The 24,622-nt window shown below is 37.0% G+C and overlaps 7 protein-coding genes across 8 annotated transcripts; 4 read left to right on the top strand and 3 right to left on the bottom strand.

Annotated features, from left to right (window-relative positions):
* Positions 1-7,091: 7,091 nt before the first annotated feature.
* On the bottom strand, positions 7,092-10,830 carry LOC126752532 (DNA polymerase subunit gamma-1, mitochondrial). Its single transcript, XM_050463413.1, has 2 exons — positions 7,942-10,830; positions 7,092-7,876 (listed from the first exon to the last, which is right to left on the bottom strand). Exons 1-2 carry the CDS (start codon positions 10,758-10,760, stop codon positions 7,231-7,233), a joined length of 3,465 nt encoding a protein of 1,154 aa, XP_050319370.1. The 5' UTR covers positions 10,761-10,830; the 3' UTR covers positions 7,092-7,230.
* Positions 10,831-11,266: 436 nt separating this feature from the next.
* On the top strand, positions 11,267-11,991 carry LOC126752697 (probable 28S ribosomal protein S23, mitochondrial). Its single transcript, XM_050463670.1, has 3 exons — positions 11,267-11,376; positions 11,437-11,598; positions 11,652-11,991. The coding sequence occupies exons 1-3, from the start codon at positions 11,333-11,335 to the stop codon at positions 11,962-11,964; spliced, it is 519 nt and encodes a 172-aa protein (XP_050319627.1). The 5' UTR covers positions 11,267-11,332; the 3' UTR covers positions 11,965-11,991.
* LOC126752666 (DNA-directed RNA polymerase II subunit RPB3) lies at positions 11,974-12,956 on the bottom strand. Its single transcript, XM_050463630.1, has one exon. The coding sequence runs from the start codon at positions 12,839-12,841 to the stop codon at positions 12,014-12,016; it is 828 nt and encodes a 275-aa protein (XP_050319587.1). The 5' UTR covers positions 12,842-12,956; the 3' UTR covers positions 11,974-12,013.
* Positions 12,957-13,289: 333 nt separating this feature from the next.
* LOC126752698 (glutamyl-tRNA(Gln) amidotransferase subunit C, mitochondrial) lies at positions 13,290-13,836 on the top strand. The gene has a single exon (XM_050463671.1). It carries the CDS (start codon positions 13,348-13,350, stop codon positions 13,834-13,836), a length of 489 nt encoding a protein of 162 aa, XP_050319628.1. The 5' UTR covers positions 13,290-13,347.
* An 11-nt stretch (positions 13,837-13,847) lies between these two features.
* On the top strand, positions 13,848-15,153 carry LOC126752633 (DNA polymerase subunit gamma-2, mitochondrial). The gene is made up of 3 exons (XM_050463574.1): positions 13,848-14,604; positions 14,660-14,758; positions 14,816-15,153. The coding sequence occupies exons 1-3, from the start codon at positions 13,848-13,850 to the stop codon at positions 15,100-15,102; spliced, it is 1,143 nt and encodes a 380-aa protein (XP_050319531.1). The 3' UTR covers positions 15,103-15,153.
* On the bottom strand, positions 15,059-16,796 carry LOC126752604 (origin recognition complex subunit 5). Of its 2 annotated transcripts, XM_050463540.1 has the most exons (3): positions 15,754-16,792; positions 15,505-15,696; positions 15,059-15,425 (listed from the first exon to the last, which is right to left on the bottom strand). In XM_050463540.1, exons 1-3 carry the CDS (start codon positions 16,654-16,656, stop codon positions 15,144-15,146), a joined length of 1,377 nt encoding a protein of 458 aa, XP_050319497.1. In that variant the 5' UTR covers positions 16,657-16,792; the 3' UTR covers positions 15,059-15,143. The 2 variants fall into 2 exon arrangements, with proteins under 2 accessions (XP_050319497.1, XP_050319496.1); XM_050463539.1 differs by having other exon boundaries at positions 15,505-16,796.
* A 368-nt stretch (positions 16,797-17,164) lies between these two features.
* On the top strand, positions 17,165-24,277 carry LOC126752520 (brefeldin A-inhibited guanine nucleotide-exchange protein 1). Its single transcript, XM_050463381.1, has 4 exons — positions 17,165-18,253; positions 18,323-20,643; positions 20,803-22,770; positions 23,537-24,277. Exons 1-4 carry the CDS (start codon positions 17,440-17,442, stop codon positions 23,681-23,683), a joined length of 5,250 nt encoding a protein of 1,749 aa, XP_050319338.1. The 5' UTR covers positions 17,165-17,439; the 3' UTR covers positions 23,684-24,277.
* Positions 24,278-24,622: the final 345 nt, after the last annotated feature.

Below are 24,622 nucleotides of genomic sequence, written 5' to 3' on the forward strand. Positions count from 1 at the left end.
GCAACTTGGCTCACCCGTCACTGTTGACAGTCAAAGCTTAAGTCGTAGATAATTTCATTTATCTTGGAACCAATTTGGACTTAGGCAATTGAAAAGTAAAGTCCTCTCTTCACGAACAAAGACCAAACTCTACAAGTCTCTCATTATTCCCGTCCTGCTATAAAGTGCGGAAGCATGAACAATGATATCATCGTTGAGTCGACATTGACATAGTTCAACGAATTAAGAGAAAGCAGCTGCGTTGGCTAGATCCTGTTGTCCGAATGTATACTGCCGCTTAGAAGGTATTTGATTCACTACCCGCCGGTGGAGGCTGAGGAAGAGAAAGGCCTCTACTTTGTTAGAGAAATCAGGTGGTGAGAAGCCGGCTGTACTTGGTATCTCGAATTGATGCGAAAAGATGAAACGACTTTCGCGCTGTTGTTAGCTCGCCTATAACCGCGTAAGTGGAGTCTATGCCAGTAAAGAAGAAAAGAATAGGTTCATTTAAGGGATTAATTCGATGTTTTTTTGCTTCCCCTAATGTGCACATTCTATATGTTTGTATGTATAATACAAAATTTATAGACATATAGACATATTCTTAAACTACATATCACAATACTGTGTCTGACTTTAAGACCGAAATATATTGTATTAAGGGGGTATTCTGGTCTAGAAGCATGAATTTCAGGTAATTTTTAAAGTGTCGTAAAAAAATGGCAATTAATATTTTACAGAAAAAAAAATTAAAAACTAAAAAAAGTAAAAAATTTCAAAAATTATGAGCTGACGAAATGGGGGGTCTCTAAAAATTTCCACGTGACCATGCCAATGATTTCAACCCTCCTAGTTATCTGAAACTAAAAAACAAAAAGATTATTAATCTAGAATAATGTCGCAATGGCCAGAACTACGGAAAAGTTGGAAAATTTTTTTTTCACAAAATGGCGACTGCCTGAAAAAAACAAGTTTTTTTGGATCACTTTTTCTGACTATTTCGAGTTTTTTAAAAGTAATAAAAATAAAAATTTGAGGTTGGGGCTAGTTCCTACCATAGACAAGCCTATAAAGAAGACTCTATAAAAATTTCAAGCAAATCGGTCGAGTAGAACCTGAGAAATCGTGGGTATCGTTCCGAAAAAGTCAGTTTTGAGAACAACGCGTTTAAAGTTTCGCGTAAAGTGTTTTGTTCGATTAGTTCCGGCCGAACCAGTTTGGATGGAGGTTCAGAAAAATGCCTATATCTCCGAAATTAATTTGAATTTTTAAAAATCCTCTTGTACACATATTCTTGAATAGTTAAACATTGAAAATATAAAAAAAAAAAAATTTTTTTAGTCGTTTTTTTAACAAATTTCTAGACCAGAATACCCGTCTTTTCAAGACAACAAATTCATAGTGTTACCATATTCTATTTCATATTGACGACAACAAATTGATCGATCAGTTGGCAAATTTGAATGCGTTCTTGAAATCAGAAAAGAGGACCGAGAAATATCAGACGATTTTTTTGAGCAATCTGTTAATGACCAGCTGTGTCAATTCTTCAAAGCTAATAAGAACGCTGAGTCGTTTTCGGAAATCTTGATAATAGTTCAGAATTTGTTGTCTATCCCTAGTCACAATGCAAACTGCGAGCGTATTTTTTCCTTAATCAATACACAGTGGAGTAACGAGCGTGGGGGGGAGGTTTACATATGCAACGTGACTGATTTTGACTGAGATCGATATGGTAACTCTACATAAACCACTATATCCCTCATATCAGTGCTGGAGGACGGTTCAGACCGTTATCTCTAATTTTATTACCAAATCATATTATGTTAAAGAAAATATTATCATTTGTAGATATGTGCGCCGTAAAATCAATCGAAAAGGTAATATGTGGACCGATTTTTCTAATTTTGAGTACACCAGCAGTAATTTTGTTAAGATATCTCATAAAAGCCAGATCATTAATTAGGTATGTGGGAGATAAGGTAATTTCTGGACCATTTTTTCCTATTTTTGGAATTAGAGTAAAATACTATGATAACCCAAACAATCGTGGATATATTCGGCATTATATTGTATATACTAGAATAACAGTCGTTATATGTATTATATGGGGCTGGGGTAATTCACACAGTTTCGGCTCTAAACTATAAAACAGGGTGTCCCAAAATTAACGCAAGATTTAAATTTACCGCCATTTCAAAATCTCTTCCCATTTGAAGAAGTTAAAAGACTATTTCGACCACATTTGGTATGAAATTTTTGAACTGGCGGACTCGGATCGTCATGCTGATCATATATAAATACATACATATATCTATATATTCTTTATAGGCGACGTTTCTTATTGGATGTTATAAACATCGTGACAAACTTAATAAGCCCTATTCAGGGTACACACATTTTTTTAGTCATGTTATCCTTTCCACGGAGTAACAAATGTTCCTTCATTTTCCAAAATCACTTCGTCTTTTCATTTGAATTATTTTTATACGTGTGCAGAACCCCACATCTATTTCATTTACTTTTAGATCTAAAACAGAAACTTTGCTATAGATTCTAATATTAATAATATATAATCTCAGTAATTATATTTATAACAATAAATTCAAAATACCTTATTGAATATAACAACATTTATTAGAACTACTAAGTTATGATATATGAGCACTTCAGCCAAAAGAGGTTTCTTCGCAATTGTCTACCATAATTCAGCTAAGTTGGCATAAAAATAAGTAAATGAATTATATGTCCGGCCTACCGTAATGTATTTAGTAAAGCATTAACTGTTAATTCATAAATTTTTTCCAACAAGGTCTACACAGTCTACACACGGTTTTATGTACCATAGCTGTAATGCATACCTTTTGTTTCAAGCCACGCTTCTCATTGCACATTGAGGTTTTTGTGGCACTGATTGGCATTGGGTTTAGGAAATTCTGAACGCACAAGGTCAGTAATAAGTTTGTAATTTTAAATTCTGACGTATAAAAATCTAATCTAACGTTACATTAGTAACAATGCTAGTAAAAATATACGTTACAGAGAGTTAAAAAGAACATGAGAACGAAAGAGAACTAAAGCGGGCACGGAATGGTTGCTAACATTTATTCTCTATTTTTTTTTAGTAGCCTTAACTTCGTCAATTTTTACGTATATATATTTGTATTTCCCAATTTCATAAAACTGAATATTTTCTAAAGTTAGTATCATTTTAATTTTTCACAATTTTCTTACCCAGAAAGGGGTATTAAGTTTGCAACGAAGTTTGTTACATGCAAAAAGAAAAGTCGTGTGGGCGAAAAATAGTAAGACTTTTTAATTTAAATTTTGCACGAAAACTCAGTCGTCGAAATATTTTTTTTCTATGTTGGTATGACTCTCAGTGACATCAGTGCCAAATCACATCAAAATAATTATTAATGTTTAGTATACGCTTGCCTTTCTGTAGTACATAAAGTGCATTCGGCGATTTTTACAAAAAATTTGAACTTATTCAAAAAAGACCTTCCATTAAATTTTGTGTGCGGAATCAAATATCTGGCACCGAAACGTTCAGAATGTTGGAAAAGGTCTTCGGCGAGCAAGTGCTTTTGATTGGTATAAATTATTCAAAGAAGGTCGAGAACGCGTTGACAAAGAACCAAGTCCGGATGGTCATCAACATCAACTGATGATCAACACGTCAATAAAATAAATGAATTTGTGCTTGAGAATCGACGATTAACAGTCAGAGATCTTACTGGCATTTTTGGAATATCGGAACAATCAGTGAAAACCATTTTGAAAGATCATTTGGGCCTAAGGAAAGTGAAAGAACGATTGGTTCGAAAATCACTCATATTTTTCGAAAAAATGCGTAGTGTTAACGTTTGTGAAACAATGCTTTTCGAATACCAAGATGGATCAATGCTTACGACCCAGAAACTGACGAATTCGGTTTCAAAGGTTAGCCGAAGCCGAAAAAACCACGTCAAAGCAAGTCAAAAAGCAAGGTTATATTGACAGATTTTTTTCGATTAACGAGGTGTAGTGCACTCCGAATTCTTTCCGACCGGCCAAACTGTCAACAGGACATACTATTTGAGTTTTATGCGTTGTTTGCATCAAGCTATCCGCCTGAAACGGCGAGAATTATAGGCCGATCATTCTTGGTTTTTGCACCAAAAAAATGCACCGTCACATACTGCATCGATTCTTCGTCTGTCGCCAAATTTACAACCAATATCGTGCCGCAAGCACCATATTCTCGTGATTTAGCTCCGTGTGACTTCTGACTATTCAGCAAACTCGAACGACTGCCCCAAGGAAACCGTTTTGAGTCAATTGAAGGCACTAAACGCAAATTGCTAAGCGAATTGAAGGCTTTTCCGAAAATTGACTTTAACAACTATTTTGAGGATTGGAAAAAACGTTGGCACAAGTGGATTGGTGCAAAGGGGATTAAGAATTTTAAAATTATGAACAAAGTCTTACTATTTTTTGCTCATAGTACTAGTATGTAAGTTAAAAACGTTTAGTTATTTTTACTAAAAAAAATGTTTTCCGGGAGCTATGCTCCTTTTTTTGGGAGCAATGCCCCTTTATTTGGGAGCTATGCTCCTTTATTGAATTCTGTGCAAGAACTGAATTTTACAATTATTTACGCTTAACTCTAAACCTACGTTTGCCGCTGCAACGGGTATGGAGTTTGCTGACGCTGCGCTTCCCACGAGTTGCCACTACACGTGTCGCACTCTCAGCGATTTAGTGGTGTCATATTATATTGCTTTGTATCATATGATATTAATGCATCATATGATACTTTTTAAATGTATGGGGTGCTAACTTGTCTATAAAATATCAACATGATGAGTTCAGTCGGTTTATCCATTCGGCCTCGAAACTGAGCAAGGTGGAAACAGTGTCTCCTTCACCTGACCAATTGGAATCAACAAATGCTGCAAAAAGCTTCCATTATTTGGGGCGCTGATCAACACATTGTTTGGATATAAGGTACATATGTGCTTTTAATCACATTGGATGTTGTCCGTCCGCTTGTCTGTATACACGCGATCCAGTCCCTTAGTTTTTTAGATATTGCTCTGAAATTTTAAAAACGTACCCAAGAAGCTGCACATTTGACCGCCGATATTGTACCACTACCCATAGCATAAAGCTGTCATACAAACTGAACGATCCAAATCAAGTTCTTGTTTGGTATATTTTGTATTTGTGAACACCGGGCAGGCTTGTTAAATAACGGTAGCTTCTGTGGCCCCTTTAAAAACATAGAGCCGAGAGTTAACAAAATCAACAAAACCCGACAATCACAACTCCGTTGCAAGTAAATGTAGCCCAGGAACCAAACGCATCCTATCGCCAGAAGAGGCTGCATTGTTTGAGGAGTATGCCAGATATAACGTAGCGATCCCCACGACAACACCCCTAACCAGGCTCATCTGTAAACAGCTACCTCTCCGACCTTTCTCGTTTCCTCACTGCACGGAACCTCACACTTTCCCCCACCAAATCCACAGCGACCATTTTTACGAACTGGACGAAGGAGTATAGACTTGAGCTTAATATTGAAGTCGATGGCGTGAAAATTCGGACTGTAAATAATCCTAAGATTTTAGGTGTAACTTTCGATAGTCTATGCTCCTTCACTCCCCATACGACGCGATGGGTACAGGTACAGAGGTACAGAGCCGCAACAAAATCCTCAAGTCGCTAGCCGGCAGCACATGGGGAAAAGACAAAGAAACGTTGTTGGCAACATACAAGGCAATCGCAACACCTATATGGTCCCCTGGATGCAGTGGTATGCAGATGCAGTATGCCAGAATACTGCACTCCGGACCACGACGGGATGCCTTTTGATGTCTCCTACTCCTACACGTACACAGAGAGACGCTTATGCTCCCAGTTAAGGAGCATAATGAACTCCTCTCCAAGCAGTTCCTGCTGGGATGTTTTCACAGAAATCATCCTTGCAGCCATCTGCTTGGAGCGAAACCGCCTCCTAGGAGCATCTAAAGGTCCTTTCTAGACTACGTCGACGACGTCGTACAGTACGTCGACCGGACTTCGGACGCAACTGACTTCCGACAGGTACTGACCGCCATTCACAGCGGAGCCATTAACACCTTCACCGACTCCCTTCCCGTGAATGGCGTTCTTGGAGTCAAACCACCACCCATCGCAGACGAAGAGCTCGAGTTGCCGCGAGAAACGCGAGTGACCCTAGCGCAGCTTCGTTCTGGATATTATAGCAGGTTAAACTCCTACCTATCCAGAATCGACCCAGACATACCCAACGTATGTCCTACATGCAACGAGTCTCCGCATGACACAGACCACCTCTTTGCATGCCCTACCAACCCCACTCATCTAACACCCCTTTCCTTTTGGTCCGACCCAGTCGAAACAGCACGTTTCCTCCCCGTTAGGTGACGTCGATGACAACATAGATAACCCTTACCATCCTAACGGGGACTGATAAACCGTTAAAACAACTACGACAACACCCCTAAACAAGCTCATCTGCTCAGACTCGGGCGAATTATGAGCTTGTTCCGGAGGTCCGCGAAAGAAGAAAAAGAGGGGAGACGGATTGCCACTCAACCAGTTGTCACGGCGACACTGATAACCCGCAGGGTGAGTTTGAATGGTTCCAGCCTGCAGGCCAAGGACTGTCATTCTTGCAACGGCCTATATCTCGTGGGCGTCCACGATACCCACAGTGGTGATACATATTTATGTAGTTGTCTAGAGTATTGCCGTACTCAGCGATTGTCAAGCGGCACTTAAAGCGATCTCAGCTTACGAGATTACATCGCTATTGGTGCAGAAGTGTATTGAACGACTGAATAGCCTACACAACCAAATGTGCCTGGTCACAATTGTGTACCCGATAATGAACTAGCTGACGAGTTTGCTCGCTCTGCAGTTGCTTCCCGGATGGTAGGACCGGAACCCTGCAATGCGGTCGGTCCTCATATTATAAGGGAGCTGCCTATGTGATTCGTTGCGAAAGAGCGGACTCATTTTATTTCCATCTATTTATCTAAGGTCTGAAAAATTCTCTAAATTTTTCGTTTATCAAAATTTGAAAACCCAGTATGAAAACTCTGTTATGTTGAATTTCGATTCAGTATAAATATTTTGGTTATACCTCTTCACAGCATTTAAAAACAAACACAATAATTTATATGGTTAGAACTAAAAGAGAAAATAATTAAGATTTTCGAAAGGGAAAATTCCATAAAAATGTTATTTTATCCAAGTCCATTGACTTAAATCACCGCCTCCTGCTTTTGCTATAGCATCATATATTGTTAAGCTTTCACCAGGTGGAATCCCATAACCAATATGCAGACCATGAGGATTGGATGGGGTTTTACAATCCATAGTGCTGTCCTTCCTCAGAACAGTATCCACTTCGACGGATGAAAAGAATGCTACAGACATCGGTAAATCGGAAAGACCAATACGTGATGAACAAAAGGAGCGCGTCAACAGATTTGTTATATGTAGAGCCAGGGCTGTTTTATAGGCTAGTTCCTCCTTCACCAAGTAACGCACTTCATCGTGAAAACTTAAACTGAAGCGCATTTGTGTTCCCATAAGCCAACGCATACAAACTAACATAAGATGGAGAAAATCGACAGCACCACTTTGCACCACCCAATTTATACGTGTTGGCAGAAAGCGATTCTCATCGCCACTATTTACTTCCAGTGCTCGACTTAGCCGACAATTCAAAAATGGCGTTTTCGGACAATTACTTGAGGCAATCTCTTCCAATCTGTTGAACATCGCACTTTCAGTACCACCCACCCATTTAGGGTGTTGAAACATTTCTTTCACCGCGCGGTTGCAGGATGCAGCCAGTTTCAGTGCTTCGTAACCAGAGTAACTGTAAATAGAGATAAAAGTATTAAAAAAATTTTAATAACCACAGAATTCACTGAACCGCCTTACCTTCTGTCTTCATAATTATCCACGAATTCTTCGCGTAAATTATAAACTCGTTTACCCTTGGTAATGGCAAACATTTTTTGCGCCTTAACTCGTGCTTCTGTATCTGATAAGGTTGGATTGAATTGCTTTAGTAGACCTTCGGCGAAATTTTGGCCCGCTCCATAAATGCGTGCGTAATTGATAACTTTGGCATGATCTCTCGATATACCCACAGCTTTTGCGGTTATAGAATGCATATCAGTACCATTTGATTTTGACCCACTGATTGTCATCCATCCTAAAGGCGTCGCGCCATGAATGCCACAAGCGTAGGCATCGCCAAGTACTGAAGCAATCCATAATTCCTGCGAGTCAACATCGGCGCCAACTATCCGATATCCTGGTGGTGCTTGGACCATTGAACGTAATTCAGAACCGATACGTTCGCGCTGGGAATTTGATGCTGTCATCCAAGTTGGCTCCATTGCTCTGCGTGTCAACGTACCACAAGCAACAACTTGTGGACAAATTGCGCCGTATTCCGTTACATAGTCAATCTTTTTGTCATTTTTCAAACTATTCGGCAATTCGTCTCTATTTAACCAAACCACCATTTGTCCTATTATACGATCTCGATTGTTACGCCAATAGGACATCATCCGTGCAATATCAATAACACGTTTCGCCGAGCCTTCCACGGCATCTCCACTACTTAAGACATTTTCAGAGAATTTGTTTAGAAAATCCTTCGACAAAGGATTACCCACACGAAATGAGTTACCATTTTTATGTGGTAGTTTTAGGAAAAAACAACAGCCTTCTAAAATTTGTTTACACCATACACCTGCTCCCTTATAAACGCCATTTGTGTGGTCCTTTGGTTGTTTTTTATAAAATTCTTTTTTTCCCAATTTACTGTCAAGTTCCTGATCGAGCACGCCCATGTCGTAACCAAAGTCTTGCATTTCTAAAGTAGCCGACGCAACAGATTTAGGTACTGGACAACGTTCTGTAAGTTTTTTAATTGGTATACGATATGGATTCGAACCATCATCCGTACCTACAGGTGGGTATGGTTCTGTGCGAAATGGTACAAGAAATCCCCAACCATGTTCTCTTATATAATGTAATGGATATCCCTCCCAACACAAAGAAAGTAATTTTGGAGCTATTTGCATTCCGGTTCCTACTTCAGTTGCACCCGGTGACCAATCAGTATTATTCGTCGTGTGATCCTTCGGAAGTTTTTTGCACAATTTTCGATACCACGCTGGGTAACCCGGTAACAGTGGACGTCGAGCCGGCAAAAGCGACTTCATATCGTACAAATATTGAAATTTCCTTTGTAATTGAAGCTCTTCTTTCGAGAAACTACACTGTCCTGCTTTTAATAAATTCGTTGAGTCCTTCTTTAAGGGTTTCGTCTTCTTTAATTTAATTTCTTGCACACTCCAGTCTTCGTCCCACAGCCAGAGATGCTCACGATATGCCTCATTTTTCATTAGCCTACAAGCATTGTCAGCCCGACGCGTAAGGTGGTTCTTGGCTTCGATGTTTAAATCCTCATATGCTAAATCTGACTCTTTTATGTACCGCGTCCAATTAGAATTAACCGGTAAATATGCGGAACCTAATTCCAACATGCCGGCTAATGTAGCCGGATGAGGAAATCTCTCTAAAAATATGGGATACAGTTTTTCGAATACATTGAAAGTAGCTATAACGTCACCAGCACAGTAACTCATTAACATTTGAAAGTTTTCCTTGACATCCGATAGTGATCCTTCTAAAAATATGTTTCGTGGCTCCTTTGATAGCGACTCTCCGCCACAGTACAAACGATGGACATCAACTAAACTGTTAAGTGAACTCTGTGCTTGCCATTCCTCGTCTTCAGGATCGGTTTCTTTACGCGATTTCAAAAGTGCTCGCTGATAAGAGGTTATACCGCTTACGCTTATATGCAATGACATTGTATCCACAAAACGTACTGCCGTATCTTCAATGAGATACTGTTCACGCAATCTAGCTCTATCGTACGAAACATTATGACCAACTATTATTTTTGGTCCTTTCGTACCCAAGGAAATAAGGTCATTTAAATGGTAGCACTTTGAAGACACTGGATGATCATTTGATTTAATCTTTGTATCTTCGTTCACGAGTTGAGGACTTACCCAAGAGTACCAATTATGTGCACTTACCGCTGTAGCTAATGTGGGCGCTGCACCCTCAGATACACACACTTCTACATCAAATATTAATGCATCCTCAAGTGGTACACTAATTGTCTTTCCTTCTCCGGTTACTGAATTATAAATGGTCCAACCACTCTTGAAATTCCATTTTTGTGGACGTTTTGGTAATTTTTTACACGAAACTAATGAATTAAGTAATTTCTCGTAAGGATCTACTTGCTCTTTAGCTATATTGTAAAAGTGCTCTTCAATATTTTTGCCATGAAGTTTGGGCAGCTTTAGTTTTACATCTGGTAAATGGTCTGTGCTATTTACGTTAATGCCATGCTTTTTTAAATCGGCTAAATAATTCACTGCTTCCTCAGCGCCTGCGTTTGTGGTTGCAGTAAATATTTGGCTATGTAAACTTCGAGAGAGCATTTGCACTTTGACAATATTCTCAGCAAAATCGTTTTTTGCATCTGAATGAGTTGGTTCTTCCATTTGAATTATTTCACTGTCTTGCTGGTCGATGGAGGCAATTGCCTTCACATTGCCTTTAGCCTTAGTATTAACCAACCCGTCTTTTCGCCGAAAAATTCTTACTGTGCTATGCGGATAGACATCTTTAAATTTGGTAGAATAACATCGTAGAAATTGCATTTCCAAGGCAATTTAATATCATTAATAATTTCGACGTTTAAAAATGTAAACAATGCGGTAAATGATAAGTGAGTAAATCAAACACAGTTCATTCATAAAAAATAGTAAACAAATCATTATTAATCGATTGTATTTAAATGTTATCGGAAATATCAAATTGAGGAAATTTTATTACTTTTAGTACAAAAAATTTCAGAAAAGAATTAGAAATTTATTTTTTACGTTCAAATTTAAAAAGAAATATTAATTATAGTTAGTACTCCTTACATTTTTGTAATTGAACAAAACGCATATGCTATAAACTACATAAACTGTAAAAAAATATAAAACAAAAAAAAAAACACAACAAATGAAATATAAACAATATGGTATTTAATATTATTGTTTATGATTATAGAACTACAAAAATTATTTTGAACTGAAAAAGTTATTATTTTTCTAATTACAAAGATCATGAGTTTCAAATAGTCATCGATAAAAATCGATTAGCTTGAAACATACAAGTGATAAAAATCATATGTTTCATAACATTATTTCTATTTCTAGAAAGCGAATTTGTGGAATTGTTATAAATGGCGCAAAGTAGATTAGAAAAAATTGGAACTATATTCACAAGGTTTGTATGAATTTTTGGCAGTCATTTTTATGCTATACTGTAAGTAAAATTATTTTTCAGAGTAAATGGCCTAATAAAAGCCGGTGCCATGAAATATGAGGACAGACCCATTTGGTTTGATTTGTATACTGCTTTTCCACCAAAACTAGAACCACGTTTTGATCGTCCTGCAGCCGACATAAAAATCAAAAATATATTTTATGCAGAGGACTTAATAAGAGCGTAAGTTTATAAAAATAACCTAGATACCTGTTTAAAAATAAAATTTATTTCAGAAAATTTCATAAAACGACAAAACAAAATGAAACTATAAACTTTTTGGATACGAGAAGGAAAACCCAAACACAAAATTTTATTCAGATTTATGAAAATTTAAAAACTCAAAATCCGCTAGATGACGAGAAATTGTATGAGACAGCAGTTGAATTGTTAGCAGAGCAATCCAGAAACGCAAGTTCTGAAAAAAGTTCAGAGGCCACCGATGAGATCAAAACAACACTATCCAATGATTTCGCAGAAAGCTTGGATAAAGAGGGGCGTAACAAATCTGGTGTAAATGTAGACATTCAAAAATTATTCAGTGAATAAAACAATATCTTTTGAAATAAACATAAATTTATTAGTATAAATATTGTTTTTACACAGCTAGCGCATCGTTTTGTGTCTCATGGCTCAGTTGCGTTTGCAAATTGGACAATTTATTTTTTAAAACTTGTACTCCCATTATAACTATATTTTCAGGCTTCAGAGCACCGGATGATTCTACATTATAGAAGAATTTATTTGGTTTCGCTTCCCAACTATAAGGTGCCTCATATTGATCATCCTCTAATTCGGTGTGTTCACTTTTTGGCCACTCATCCGGTTTGGGATATAGCGTATGACGCATAGAATTATCTGGATCATATTCAAAGCAAACGCCTGCAGTTGGGTTCCATTTAGCGTGTTCCTTTCCAAAGCCTTTCTTCGCATAAGCTCTCAATTTCAATTCTTGGCCACGACGTAATTTGATTATTAAAATTTCATCGGTGCTCTCGCCATATTCATTGTCTTCTTCATTTACATGGCGTGATGTTACGGGTAATACTTTTGGGTTGCTCGACTTCAAATCTGCAGTTGTGACATGACGAGTTTGCTCTTCAGTACACTTGACGTCAAGTGTAAACTCTACACTACACTCCGGACAAAAATCCAAGCAAATGCAATCACGTGTATATTGAAGGCGTTCAACCACTTCATCAGATATTAAGGGAATAAGTCCAATACGATGAGCGAGAAATTCGTCAGAAAGTACCGTGGAGTTTGCTTCAAGCTGTACCCAGTCGATAGCTAGTGTTGGTGTCTCTGCAATGAAAACACGTCGCAAACTATTTGCTACACTCAGTTCGGTATCCTCCAAAACGAATTTCACATTGTCGTCTGTTAATTCGGTTATTTGCACAGAGGGCTGATTAGCGTACGGCATTTTTATCACTTAATTATGAATATAACCACACGAAAACAAAAACTAGAATGTTGTGAAAGTATTTGCCAAAGATACTCAATTTGCCATCGTTTTATTTTTCATAGATGTGTAATTCTACCGGCTATTAATCGATTATATTACCAAAACTTATTTGTCTGAATTTACGAAACACTACCGGGTTCAGTATTTTTAAGATGAGACACTTTTCAGAAATATTAATTTAATACAAAGGTATAACGTCAACTGAGTTTTAAGAATAGTTGGACGAATCCATGAGCTAGTCTATTCAACACTTTTTTAGTTTAACTTATTTTGATTTGAGGAGTATTAATCTATAAAAACCAATAAAAAATCCAAAAGTAATCGCTGAGTTCTATCGATGAATATATATTTCAAAAGCATCGATAAAAGTAAACACCATATGGCGAAACAATTACCTCTAATCGCATAATCAAGTTATTATTTATGCGATAAATATATTTTGTGCACGCTTCATAACCGGCGAAATGCAGCGAATATTACAGAAAACACGTAGCTACTGCACAGTTTTAAAAGAAGTGAATAAAAATCAAAAATTTGACAAACCGAAGGAAAACAAGTTGAACTTTAAGGAACTAAAATATCCATCGAAAGTTCCAAGTAAACCAATAAAACAAAATTTTCCGACAGGTGAAAAACCTGTAATAGATAACGCAACTATACAACTCCTTGAGCGTCTTGCTTTGGTTAATTTGGAAAGTAAGGAAGCTTTAACTACGTTGGAAAAAAGTATTGAATTTGCGGAAAAAATATCACACATCGATACAAGCAACGTATTGCCATTATATACCGTGTTGGAGGATCAAAACTTATATTTACGCGAAGATTCCGTAACAGAAGGAAACTGCAGAGAAGATATCCTACGTAGTGCAAAAGTTACTGAGGAAGATTATTTTGTCTCTCCACCCGGCAATATTCCACTACAACAAAAAGAAAAGGATTTTACTGATAATTAAACGCGGCGAATATGAAGCAGTTGAAACAAGTTATTGAGGCTTTACATTCATCTCAATATTTACGTGCCTCTATTGACTCTAATGGATCGATAAACAACTGTAAATTGTTAGAAAATGGTGTTAAATATAGTGAGCAACTGTTCCTCCATTGGCGTAAGACACATTCATTAGATAAGGAAGTACGCAATAATTTCATCGATATCATTGAAGACGATGCCCCAGTTGACACTAATAGTAGATATAATTTTATATTTTCAAAACAATTTCATGACGGCATTAAACATTTATATAGTAAATCGGCAAATCAACAATATCCCGCAATTTGGAAAGCGGTACAAAAAGTACATGTTAATAATTTAAATAAAGTAGGCTCAAACCATTTAGATGTTTCTACAACGGGAATTCGTACATACTTATTCACATATTATTTAACTCATCCGGCGAAAGGTGTTAGTGATTTTTTCAAAGCTCAACGTGAATGCAAAATCTGGTGGATGCGCTTTAGTACTGATCCCAGCAAATACTATTTAGATCCATATAAATTTAGTGACATTTCGGAGTCAACAGTACCTCCTGGCACCCAATCGATTACAATTAAATCAAAATTACCCTATGTTACACTAGATGTGGAGTCAATAACATTAGTTCCTCTATTAAAAACGCATCTGGATGAAAAAATAAAAGCATTTTTATCAAATAATACAATTGGTCAAGATATCGCACCTGCCGTTATACGGTCAGTTATTGATCTAGAGGCTGCAACAAGTGGTAAGCAGATAGTCAACATTCTGAAATTACTTTTACTTAATATTAAAAATTCTAGCGGTTCTCTTCGATAGCGTGGATAACGAACATGAAAACACTTTGTTGCTCAATAGAAAATTAGCTCCTTATCAATGTATCATAGCTTGCTGTCATCAAGGTAAATCTTATTTATGTTTTAGTTATTTGTAAAAAAAAACAATGTATTTTTATTAAGGTAATAAATTGATCGACTTGGAAGATCTTTGTTTGCATATAAGTAACGTGCTCTTGCGGTCCGGTCTACGTTTGAGATCAGAAAATATGATTTTTACCCAATGTTTCAATAAAATGGAAGAAGAACTTTATAAATGTGATAGCCTAGGCATACCATATGCAGTGATCGTCAACGAAAGCACCCTTCTGAATGGCCTATTGAAACTACGTAGCCGTGATACCACCTTAGAGGAAACCATACATATTAGCGATTTGCCAAATTATTTATTACAAATATTTTCTAACTAAATAAAGTTAGATAAAACACAATAAAAATAAATATGGAAAACTTAATTGAAATCGCTCAAGTATTGACGCACATTAAATCCTACTACTTGGCTTATGCAGATGACAAACTCCAGTCCTACTGTACACTGCAAACGCGACGTTCCATCCATAACATTTTCTCCCGAAACAAAACTAAGTAGTTTAAGATTGACTAATGTTGAAATTTGTGAGAGCAAGTTACAAGTTAAGCCAACTTTCTCATCAAGTATAGCATAAAATATGGCCAAAAGGCGGTCAACACTGAATGATTTTGGTCCAATATAGGTATTCATTTTCTCTGTTACCTGGTAAAAGCAAAATACGTCAAATATGTTTTAATGTTTAGTTCGCATATAAACAATTTAAGCCGACATTTTCACTCACCTTAGCATTCGCGTTGACATTTTGCAATCGTTTTCGTCGTTTACCATGATTCTTCACAAACAAACGTTTGTCCTCTTTTGATGAATTATAACTCGCGATAAAAGCAGCTATTAACAAATACTTGCCATAATAAGGCAGTTCCAAAGATTGAGCAACCTTTAAGATCTCTTTATCATTGTTTACCACTGGAGTCTGTATTAAATTTTTTAATATAGTCATTTTATTTAGATAATTATTATTATTTATTACCTCTGGCTGACCACTTCGTATATATACTTGTGATAAGGCTGTTCGTAGTTGACCGGCAATACAACGCCATAAACGCGAAACATCGGACATGCTAACCGTACCATCCAATATAGGTTCCATGTAGAATGTAAAACATTTTCTCGCAGTAATCTTCAATTCAGAAAGATCACGACATGCTTTATAAAATACTCCCAGAAATAGATTTAAATAATTGTTGAAAAACTCTCTCGTTACTGTATCAACTATATCCAGTTTTGTTGACAGATTCTCTGGTTTCTTACGATTGAGTAAAGCAACCATAAGCTTTTGTGCATTTTTGAAGTCAGCGCTTAATATTTCCAGTGTTTCAGACTTTGTGTACTGGGGAAAGTATAATGTAATGGGATCATCAATACTTGTTTTACAATAAAACTTTTCTAATGGAAGTTGTGATATTAATACAACACAAATATTCAGACCAGTAAGTTGTTGCAAACGTAACAAAGATGGTAACACATTTGCATCCATATCCCTTAGTCTCTCCGCATTGTCTAAAGAAATTATATACTGAGCATCTGGCTGTGATTGTATGCGTCGCAATTTTTCCACAAAGTCTTTTAAATTTTCTGTTTTAATATCATCCGCAATATCACCGCTTATATATTCCAATATATTTTCAAATAGTATTCTTGAAGTATAACTTTCAACACAATTGACATATGCTATGTTTAACTTATTTTTATTACGACGTATGCTTTCATTAAGGAAATTTTTAAGTAACGTAGTTTTTCCTGTACCTGTATGACCATAAATATGAATTGCAGCCGGAAGTATTTCTTCAGAATGTCCAATTAAGTTGGTAAGCGTTTTTAACACTTTTTTACGACAGGGAAATCTCTCGTTCAATTTATTGAATACTTCCATTTTTCTAAAGCTAATTAAAATATGAGTTTGATCTTATATTTTCACTTTATACGGATTTCGTAAAATATATATGGATTAAAGAATTGTGTTTACTATTTTTAAAAGCGCGCACATAGGTATGGATATTAATAATCGAATATTTTATTTGAACAAATTGAATGCCAAAGTCGAATAAAAGAAAAAAATTATCGTTTTCATATTTCACGTCTAGTAATGTGAACTTATTAATAAAGATTACAGTAATTTCTTTGATTTTAATTTATCGTGATATAAAATGAGAGAAGTTTTATGATTGTACCTGTATTAAACAAATTTGCTTTCGAAACTAATGAGAGTTATTTTATTTGGATTTTTAAATAAATAGATGTATTTAATGCCCTGCGCCTAAACCTATGCCTTACTTGGATATGGGATAATAGAATAACAACAACTTTCAATTTTAGATCACATGTGTCACTCTGTCGAATAACTTGCGATATTCTTTCATTTATCGTTTATCGATTTAACTAATGGTTGTATTGACAATCACTGATGACGTTTATTTTTCATGAAAGGACAGTGGACATTATTTGGTGGTTTTTTCTTTGCTTACACATATGTATTTTCAGTATATTTTCTAATCGATGCCATCGGTATTTTTAATTAAATTGTAAAATGTTGTGTTTTAATTAGTGCTGCAGAAAATACTACCTTATAAACACTTGAGTGTTGTGGGGGTGTGCGTGATTGCTGACCTTATCGGCCATCAAAAAATTTTGTCTTAATGTGAAGGATTTTGACAATATGCAAAGTTTTTCCTCGAAAGCTAAAGAAATGTTTATCGTGCGTGCATTAGAGAAAATTTTAGCGGATAAAGATATTCGGCGTTCGCATCATTCGCAACTGAAAAAATCTTGCGATTCAGCGCTCGAACAAATTAAAAATGAACTTATTAATGCAGGTCAAATTGCAGAAGGTAATGAATTGCCATGTGCAGCATTACCTTTACCAAAGAATGACGCTGCCAGTATTATTAATGCAGAAACATATTTTCTGCCATTTGAACTGGCATGTAAGAGTCGTTCGCCACGTATTGTTGTGACGGCGCTTGATTGTCTACAAAAGCTCATAGCATATGGTCATTTGACTGGTGCCATACAGGACTCTGCCAGTCCTGGGCATTTACTTATTGATCGCATTGTCAATACTATATGCGGTTGCTTCAATGGGCCACAGACCGATGAAGGTGTACAATTGCAAATTATTAAAGCGTTGCTTACTGTTGTTACATCACAGCATGTTGAAATACATGAAGGCACCGTTTTGCAAGCCGTACGCACCTGCTACGACATATATTTGTCCAGCAAGAATCTAGTCAATCAGACAACAGCACGTGCAACACTTACACAGATGCTTAACGTAATATTCGCCCGTATGGAGAACCAAGAATACGAGCTGAGCACGAGTACCCATATGGAAAACGGCACTAAAAACACCTCAACAACAGATATTGGTGCACAATCACCAGTGGTAGAACGAGCAGAAAATATCAACGGTAGCGAAACCGAAATGTCCTTGGAAGATATTGCAAGCTCCGTTCTAGATGAAGTACTAAATAGTAAGCACTTTATTTTTAATTGTAAAGTAAATTTATATATATGTATATATTGATATTTTCTTTATATAGACGCTTTCGAGCAAGCATTGAAAGAAATGTCCAACGGTGCCACGGAAGAAACGACCACTAATTCTTCCTTTGGATCAGTGGAAGGAATCGATAACCAACTCAATTCAGAAGAAAATGCAGATAATCAAAATGAAAGCGATGCCGTCGTCACAGCAAAATTCACACATATTTTGCAAAAAGATGCCTTTCTCGTATTTCGTGCACTATGTAAATTAAGCATGAAACCATTACCCGAAGGACATCCCGATCCGAAATCACACGAATTGCGTTCAAAAGTTTTATCGCTGCATTTATTACTATCCATATTGCAGAATGCTGGTCCGGTTTTCCGTTCCAATGAAATGTTTATCATGGCCATAAAGCAGTATCTATGTGTGGCGCTTTCGAAAAATGGTGTTAGTTTGGTGCCCGAAGTTTTCGAATTATCGCTTTCTATATTTGTGGCGCTACTCTCTAATTTCAAAGTGCATCTTAAAAAACAAATAGAAGTGTTTTTCAAAGAGATTTTTCTCAATATATTAGAAGCAAATTCGAGTTCCTTTGAACACAAATGGATGGTAATACAAGCATTGACACGTATATGCGCCGATGCACAATCTGTGGTTGATATCTACGTTAATTATGATTGCGACTTTTCTGCAGCGAACTTATTTGAGCGGCTCGTTAACGATCTATCGAAAATAGCACAAGGTCGCCAAGCAGTAGAATTGGGCGCAAATCCACTACAAGAGAAATCAATGCGCAAACGTGGACTGGAGTGTTTGGTGTCGATTTTAAAATGTATGGTCGAATGGAGTCAAGATTTGTATGTAAATCCAAACTTGTCCACAATAAATCCACAAGAAACGGTAAACACACATGCCACGCATAAAACAAGCGTCGATATGTCACATAAACATAACCAACTAGATAATACCGATTCGCTTTCGCAGACCAACAACTCGACACGTTCGGCATACGGTGGCTCCAGCCATAGTATAAATTCATTTGGTAGCGTAAAGAATACAGAGGTGCTTGATTTGCCAGAAGCTTTGGAAGAACGAAAAATGCGTAAAGAAGTGATGGAAACGGGCATCGAAATGTTTAATAGAAAACCTAAAAAAGGTGTACAGTTCCTGCAGGACAAGCAGCTTTTAGGCACAAAACCAGTTGACATTGCCAAGTGGCTGCATGAAGATGAACGTTTGGATAAAACGGTTATCGGTAATTATCTGGGCGAGAATGACGATCATTCTAAAGAAGTAATGTGCGCCTATATTGATGCCTTCGATTTTCGAAAACTGGAAGTTGTCGCCGCACTGCGTCTTTTACTCGAAGAATTCCGTTTGCCGGGTGAAGCGCAAAAAATCGATCGTTTAATGGAAAAGTTTGCGAGTCGTTATTGTGAATGCAATCCGAACAATCAGTTATTCCAAAGTGCCGACACTGTGTATGTGCTAGCCTTTTCTATAATTATGTTAACGACAGACTTGCATTCACCACAAGTTAAGAATAAGATGACCAAAGAGCAGTATATAAAAATGAATCGTGGTATTAGTGACAGCAAAGATGATCTACCCGAAGAATATTTATCCTCAATTTATGATGAAATCGCTGGACACGAGATAAAAATGAAAAATACCATCATCAACAAGCCGGGTAAACAGATCATTGTTAATGAGAAGCGTCGTAAACTTTTGTGGAATATGGAAATGGAGGCTATTTCGGCGACAGCTAAGAATTTAATGGAATCGGTATCACATGTAAAGTCACCGTTTACCTCGGCCAAGCACCTGGAACATGTGCGACCAATGTTCAAAATGGCTTGGACGCCTTTTCTGGCTGCATTCTCGGTTGGCCTGCAGGATTGTGATGATCCAGAAATTGCATGCCTATGCTTAGATGGTATACGTTGTGCGATACGCATTGCATGCATTTTTCATATGTCCTTGGAACGTGATGCTTATGTACAGGCGCTGGCACGTTTCACTCTACTCACTGCGAATTCGCCGATCAATGAGATGAAGGCCAAAAACATTGATACGATAAAGACGCTAATCATGGTAGCACACACGGATGGCAACTATCTTGGCTCCAGCTGGCTTGACATCGTCAAGTGTATCAGTCAATTAGAGTTGGCGCAATTGATCGGTACCGGTGTGCGTCCGCAATTTCTATCCGGCGCACAGACAACGTTGAGAGATAGCCTAAATCAGAGTGTTAAAGAGCATATTGGCGAGACAAGCAGCCAAAGTGTTGTAGTCGCTGTTGATCGTATATTTACAGGTTCCATAAGATTGGATGGTGATGCCATAGTGGACTTTGTCAAAGCACTTTGTCAGGTTAGTATTAAAAAAGCATTTTTACATACATATTATGCAGTTTGCCACGCAGTTTGTAACACCCAAAAAGGCCTGGTGCTACCGAAGTTATCATTTTTTTGTTTTATTTTTCAAAAAGAAACAAATTTTATAACTATTTTGTGTTTCCGCTTCCCATAGGTCTCCGTTGACGAATTACAGAATGTACAGCCTCGTATGTTTTCGCTACAAAAGATAGTGGAAATTTCCTACTACAATATGGAACGTATACGTTTGCAATGGTCACGCATTTGGCAGGTTTTGGGCGAACATTTCAACGCTGTGGGTTGCAATACAAATGAGGAGATTGCATTTTTCGCTTTGGACTCATTGCGTCAGTTGTCCATGAAATTTATGGAGAAGGGGGAATTTGCAAACTTTCGTTTCCAAAAAGATTTCCTTAGACCTTTCGAGCATATAATGAAGAAAAATCAATCGCCTGCTATACGCGATATGGTTGTGCGTTGTATTGCGCAAATGGTCAATTCACAGGCGCATAATATAAAATCCGGTTGGAAGAATATATTTTCAATATTCCATTTGGCAGCTAGCGACAATGAGGAGGCCATCGTTGAGTTAGCATTTCAAACAACTGGCAAAATCATTGGCGAACTCTACCAAAAGCAATTCGCCGTTATGGTCGATTCATTTCAAGATGCAGTGAAATGTCTGTCGGAGTTCGCTTGCAATGCACGCTTTCCGGATACAAGCATGGAGGCCATACGTCTGGTGCGCACTTGTGCGCTTTGTGTGCATGACGCGCCACAATTATTCGCTGAGCATGCTGGCATGGAGAATGATATTTCAGTGGCAGAGGAGGATCGCGTTTGGGTGCGCGGTTGGTTCCCAATGCTGTTCTCGTTGTCTTGTGTGGTCAACCGCTGCAAGCTCGATGTGCGTACACGCGGCCTAACGGTGTTATTCGAAATTGTTAAGACGCACGGTGATAGTTTTAAGCCGAATTGGTGGAAAGATTTATTCAATATAATTTTTCGTATATTCGACAATATGAAATTGCCCGAACACGTGACCGAAAAATCCGAATGGATGACAACTACCTGCAATCACGCGCTATATGCAATAATCGATGTGTTTACACAATATTTTGATGTTTTGGGTTATCTGTTATTGGAGGATCTCTTTGCGCAGCTACATTGGTGTGTACAGCAAAGCAATGAGCAATTAGCACGTTCCGGTACAAATTGTTTAGAAAATTTAGTTATATCGAATGGTTTTAAATTTAACGAAACGACTTGGGATAAGACTTGTCAATGCATATTGGACATTTTCAATGCTACATTGCCAAAAGAATTGTTAACTTGGCATCCGAACGCTCAACAAATGCAAATACAATCAATGGAACAACAGAAGGCAACATTTGTAGCGCAAAATTCGCACGATAAAAGCAATCATCTACAACATGGTTCAACAATTAATCGTAGTCAATCACAACATTCCGTTTATAGTACGAATATACTGGACGATGATGCGATGAGCACATCTCAGGGCTATCATCCGCATTCGCATATAATGCTGCACAATTCACAATTCGAAAATTTGCGTATTAAGTGTGCCGTGCAATTGGAACTCATACAAACCATGGACAATATAGTATTCTTTCCGGCAACGTCACGCAAAGAAGATGCCGAGACACTTGCACAAGCTGCCGCCGATTTGGCCGGCAGCAATGCGGCGCAAAATGTTTTGGAATGCCAAAGAGAGGAGCAGGGTATGTACAGTTATCTGCATACTCGGCAATTACTGATACTAGCCGATTGCCTAATGCAATCGCATCGCTTTGCGAAACGTTTCAATGCCGATCAAGAGCAGCGCAACATTTTGTGGCGCGGCGGTTATAACGGTTCGATCAAGCCGAATCTGCTGAAGCAAGAGACTGCTTCGTTGGCTTGTGTGTTACGTATTTTCTTTAAAATGTATGGCGATGAGAATCGTCGCAGCGATTGGCCGGGCATCGAACACGAATTGATACAGGTGTGCAAGGAGGCGCTTACATATTTCCTCAGTCTGCAAAGTGAAGCGCATCGTGATGCATGGACTTCACTGTTGTTGTTGATACTTACGCGTTTGCTGAAGATGTCTGACGCAAGGGTATGTATATACATATGTAACATGAACACGTTTTTAACGCACAGAATCAAACATCGTTGGCTATAAAATAGATATTAATGAACAATACGGCGAGCTGACTCGATTTAGCTATGTACGTGTGCCTGTCCGTCTGTCTGTTTATGCTCGAACGAGTTCTTTAGTTTTTGAGGTATCGATTTGAAATTTTGCACACGCTCTTTTCATCCCAAGTACATGCTCATTTGCGGAACCGATATCGGATCACAATAACATATAGCCGGCATACAAACTGTACGATCAAAATCAAGTGCTTGTGTGGAAAACTTTTTCATTTTACGAGTTATCTTCACGAAATTTGACAGGGTTTATTTTCCAAGCAAATTACACAATCTCCGATCCATATGCAGATCAGACTACTATAACATATAGCTGTAATCTGACCCATCAAAATCAAGTTCCTCTATGGAAAACTGTTTTTTTCCAGATATCTATATAAAATATAGCATTGGTTATTGTCCAAGATATCGCTACAATCTCCGAACCATCTCATTCAGACCATTGTTACATATAGCTGTCATATAAACTAACCGATACAAATTCTAGACACGACTGTCGCAAGAACTGGCACGTATTCACACCCGTTAAAGAAGTCTTATTTTATGCTTCAATTTTATTTTATATTAAAAAGTTGTAGGTAATTTTTGTAATAACCAAAAATCGATTTTTACGTGTTACTTCTTGAAATATTTCTCATATCTTAATAAATTATTTATTTTATTGATTTCAGTTTGCAACGCATGTCTCCAATTACTACACGCTGCTATGTGAAATGATGTGCTTTGATCTAAAGCCCGAACTAAGAAGTGTCCTTAGACGAGTATATATGCGAATCGGCCCAGTATTTAATATAGTGAGCCTTAACATAAGGAACTAAATAATTTATTATATATATACACATATATATAAAAAATATATCCTTTCCGAGTTTTCTTATCTTTATTGTAAACAGAAATCGTAAATATACAAACATACATACATAAATATATGCAATTATAAAATTTTATAATAGCAGAATTCACCTTTGTGGCTTTTGATGTTGTAGAATGTAAATACCAAATAAAATATAAAAAAAGTTTAGAGAAACTCTTTAGTAGTTAATTTATGTTTTTATGTTTCCAATTGAACATAAAACGAATATAAAATATAAAAAGGCCGCGAAAAGGAAAAAATATATTTTACTGTAAATTTCAATATCTCATGTATTTGGATTTTAGTATTTTAATATTTTGTTTTAGTTTTGAAACAATTTTGTTTAACTTCTGTTATGCAACAGGTGAAGGAAGCAAATTTATTTTTGTTTATATGAGTAATTGTAAGTTACTGACAATATATGAATATAATATGTAAATAAGTAATACACATACATACTACATACATACTATGTATATGTATAAACACTTTTAAGTAAGCATATGAAAATATTATTTTAAACCTGTTATATAAAATATTAAAATCGATTTAAAAAATATTTCGCTCATTATATTTTGGTGCAGTTGTTAGTCTTTTATGAGGCAATGCATTTCTGTTTAAGTGTGCTTTTTGGTCTTGTTGTTGGTTTTTTTGGCAGACAGGAATACATACTTTTGTTTCATTCGTGGGAAGCAGTTGCTGCGTCGATGAACCGCAAAGCGAGCTAATAAAAGTACAGCGATCAACTGGTGTGGAAAATATTGTTAAACCCAGTGCCGACAGTCTGTCTGCATATATTTAAAGTGTATAATTAAAATTAATTTTGAGTTTTATAACATTCCACAAATAATTTTGAAAAATGCTTCCGTTCCGGCTACCTCAACCTAATTGTCGTGGTAACGAA

The sequence above is a fragment of the Bactrocera neohumeralis genome, chromosome 3 (genome assembly GCF_024586455.1).
Source record: "Bactrocera neohumeralis isolate Rockhampton chromosome 3, APGP_CSIRO_Bneo_wtdbg2-racon-allhic-juicebox.fasta_v2, whole genome shotgun sequence".
In the NCBI taxonomy this organism is placed as follows: domain Eukaryota; kingdom Metazoa; phylum Arthropoda; class Insecta; order Diptera; family Tephritidae; genus Bactrocera; species Bactrocera neohumeralis.

Bases quoted from the DNA above. Each gene is read 5' to 3' on its own strand.
- LOC126752532 (XM_050463413.1), bottom strand. From the start codon at position 10,760: ATGCAATTTCTACGATGTTATTCTACCAAATTTAAAGATGTCTATCCG. The intron at 7,877-7,941 runs GTAAGGCGGTTC...CTCTATTTACAG, and splicing joins GATAATTATGAAGACAGAAG to TTACTCTGGTTACGAAGCAC.
- LOC126752697 (XM_050463670.1), top strand. From the start codon at position 11,333: ATGGCGCAAAGTAGATTAGAAAAAATTGGAACTATATTCACAAG. The intron at 11,377-11,436 runs GTTTGTATGAAT...ATTATTTTTCAG, and splicing joins ATTGGAACTATATTCACAAG to AGTAAATGGCCTAATAAAAG. The intron at 11,599-11,651 runs GTAAGTTTATAA...AATTTATTTCAG, and splicing joins GCAGAGGACTTAATAAGAGC to AAAATTTCATAAAACGACAA.
- LOC126752666 (XM_050463630.1), bottom strand. From the start codon at position 12,841: ATGCCGTACGCTAATCAGCCCTCTGTGCAAATAACCGAATTAACAGAC.
- LOC126752698 (XM_050463671.1), top strand. From the start codon at position 13,348: ATGCAGCGAATATTACAGAAAACACGTAGCTACTGCACAGTTTTAAAA.
- LOC126752633 (XM_050463574.1), top strand. From the start codon at position 13,848: ATGAAGCAGTTGAAACAAGTTATTGAGGCTTTACATTCATCTCAATAT. The intron at 14,605-14,659 runs GTAAGCAGATAG...TAAAAATTCTAG, and splicing joins TCTAGAGGCTGCAACAAGTG to CGGTTCTCTTCGATAGCGTG. The intron at 14,759-14,815 runs GTAAATCTTATT...ATTTTTATTAAG, and splicing joins CATAGCTTGCTGTCATCAAG to GTAATAAATTGATCGACTTG.
- LOC126752604 (XM_050463539.1), bottom strand. From the start codon at position 16,656: ATGGAAGTATTCAATAAATTGAACGAGAGATTTCCCTGTCGTAAAAAA. The intron at 15,426-15,504 runs GTGAGTGAAAAT...TGCTTTTACCAG, and splicing joins ATGTCAACGCGAATGCTAAG to GTAACAGAGAAAATGAATAC.
- LOC126752520 (XM_050463381.1), top strand. From the start codon at position 17,440: ATGCAAAGTTTTTCCTCGAAAGCTAAAGAAATGTTTATCGTGCGTGCA. The intron at 18,254-18,322 runs GTAAGCACTTTA...TTCTTTATATAG, and splicing joins TCTAGATGAAGTACTAAATA to ACGCTTTCGAGCAAGCATTG. The intron at 22,771-23,536 runs GTATGTATATAC...TATTGATTTCAG, and splicing joins TGAAGATGTCTGACGCAAGG to TTTGCAACGCATGTCTCCAA.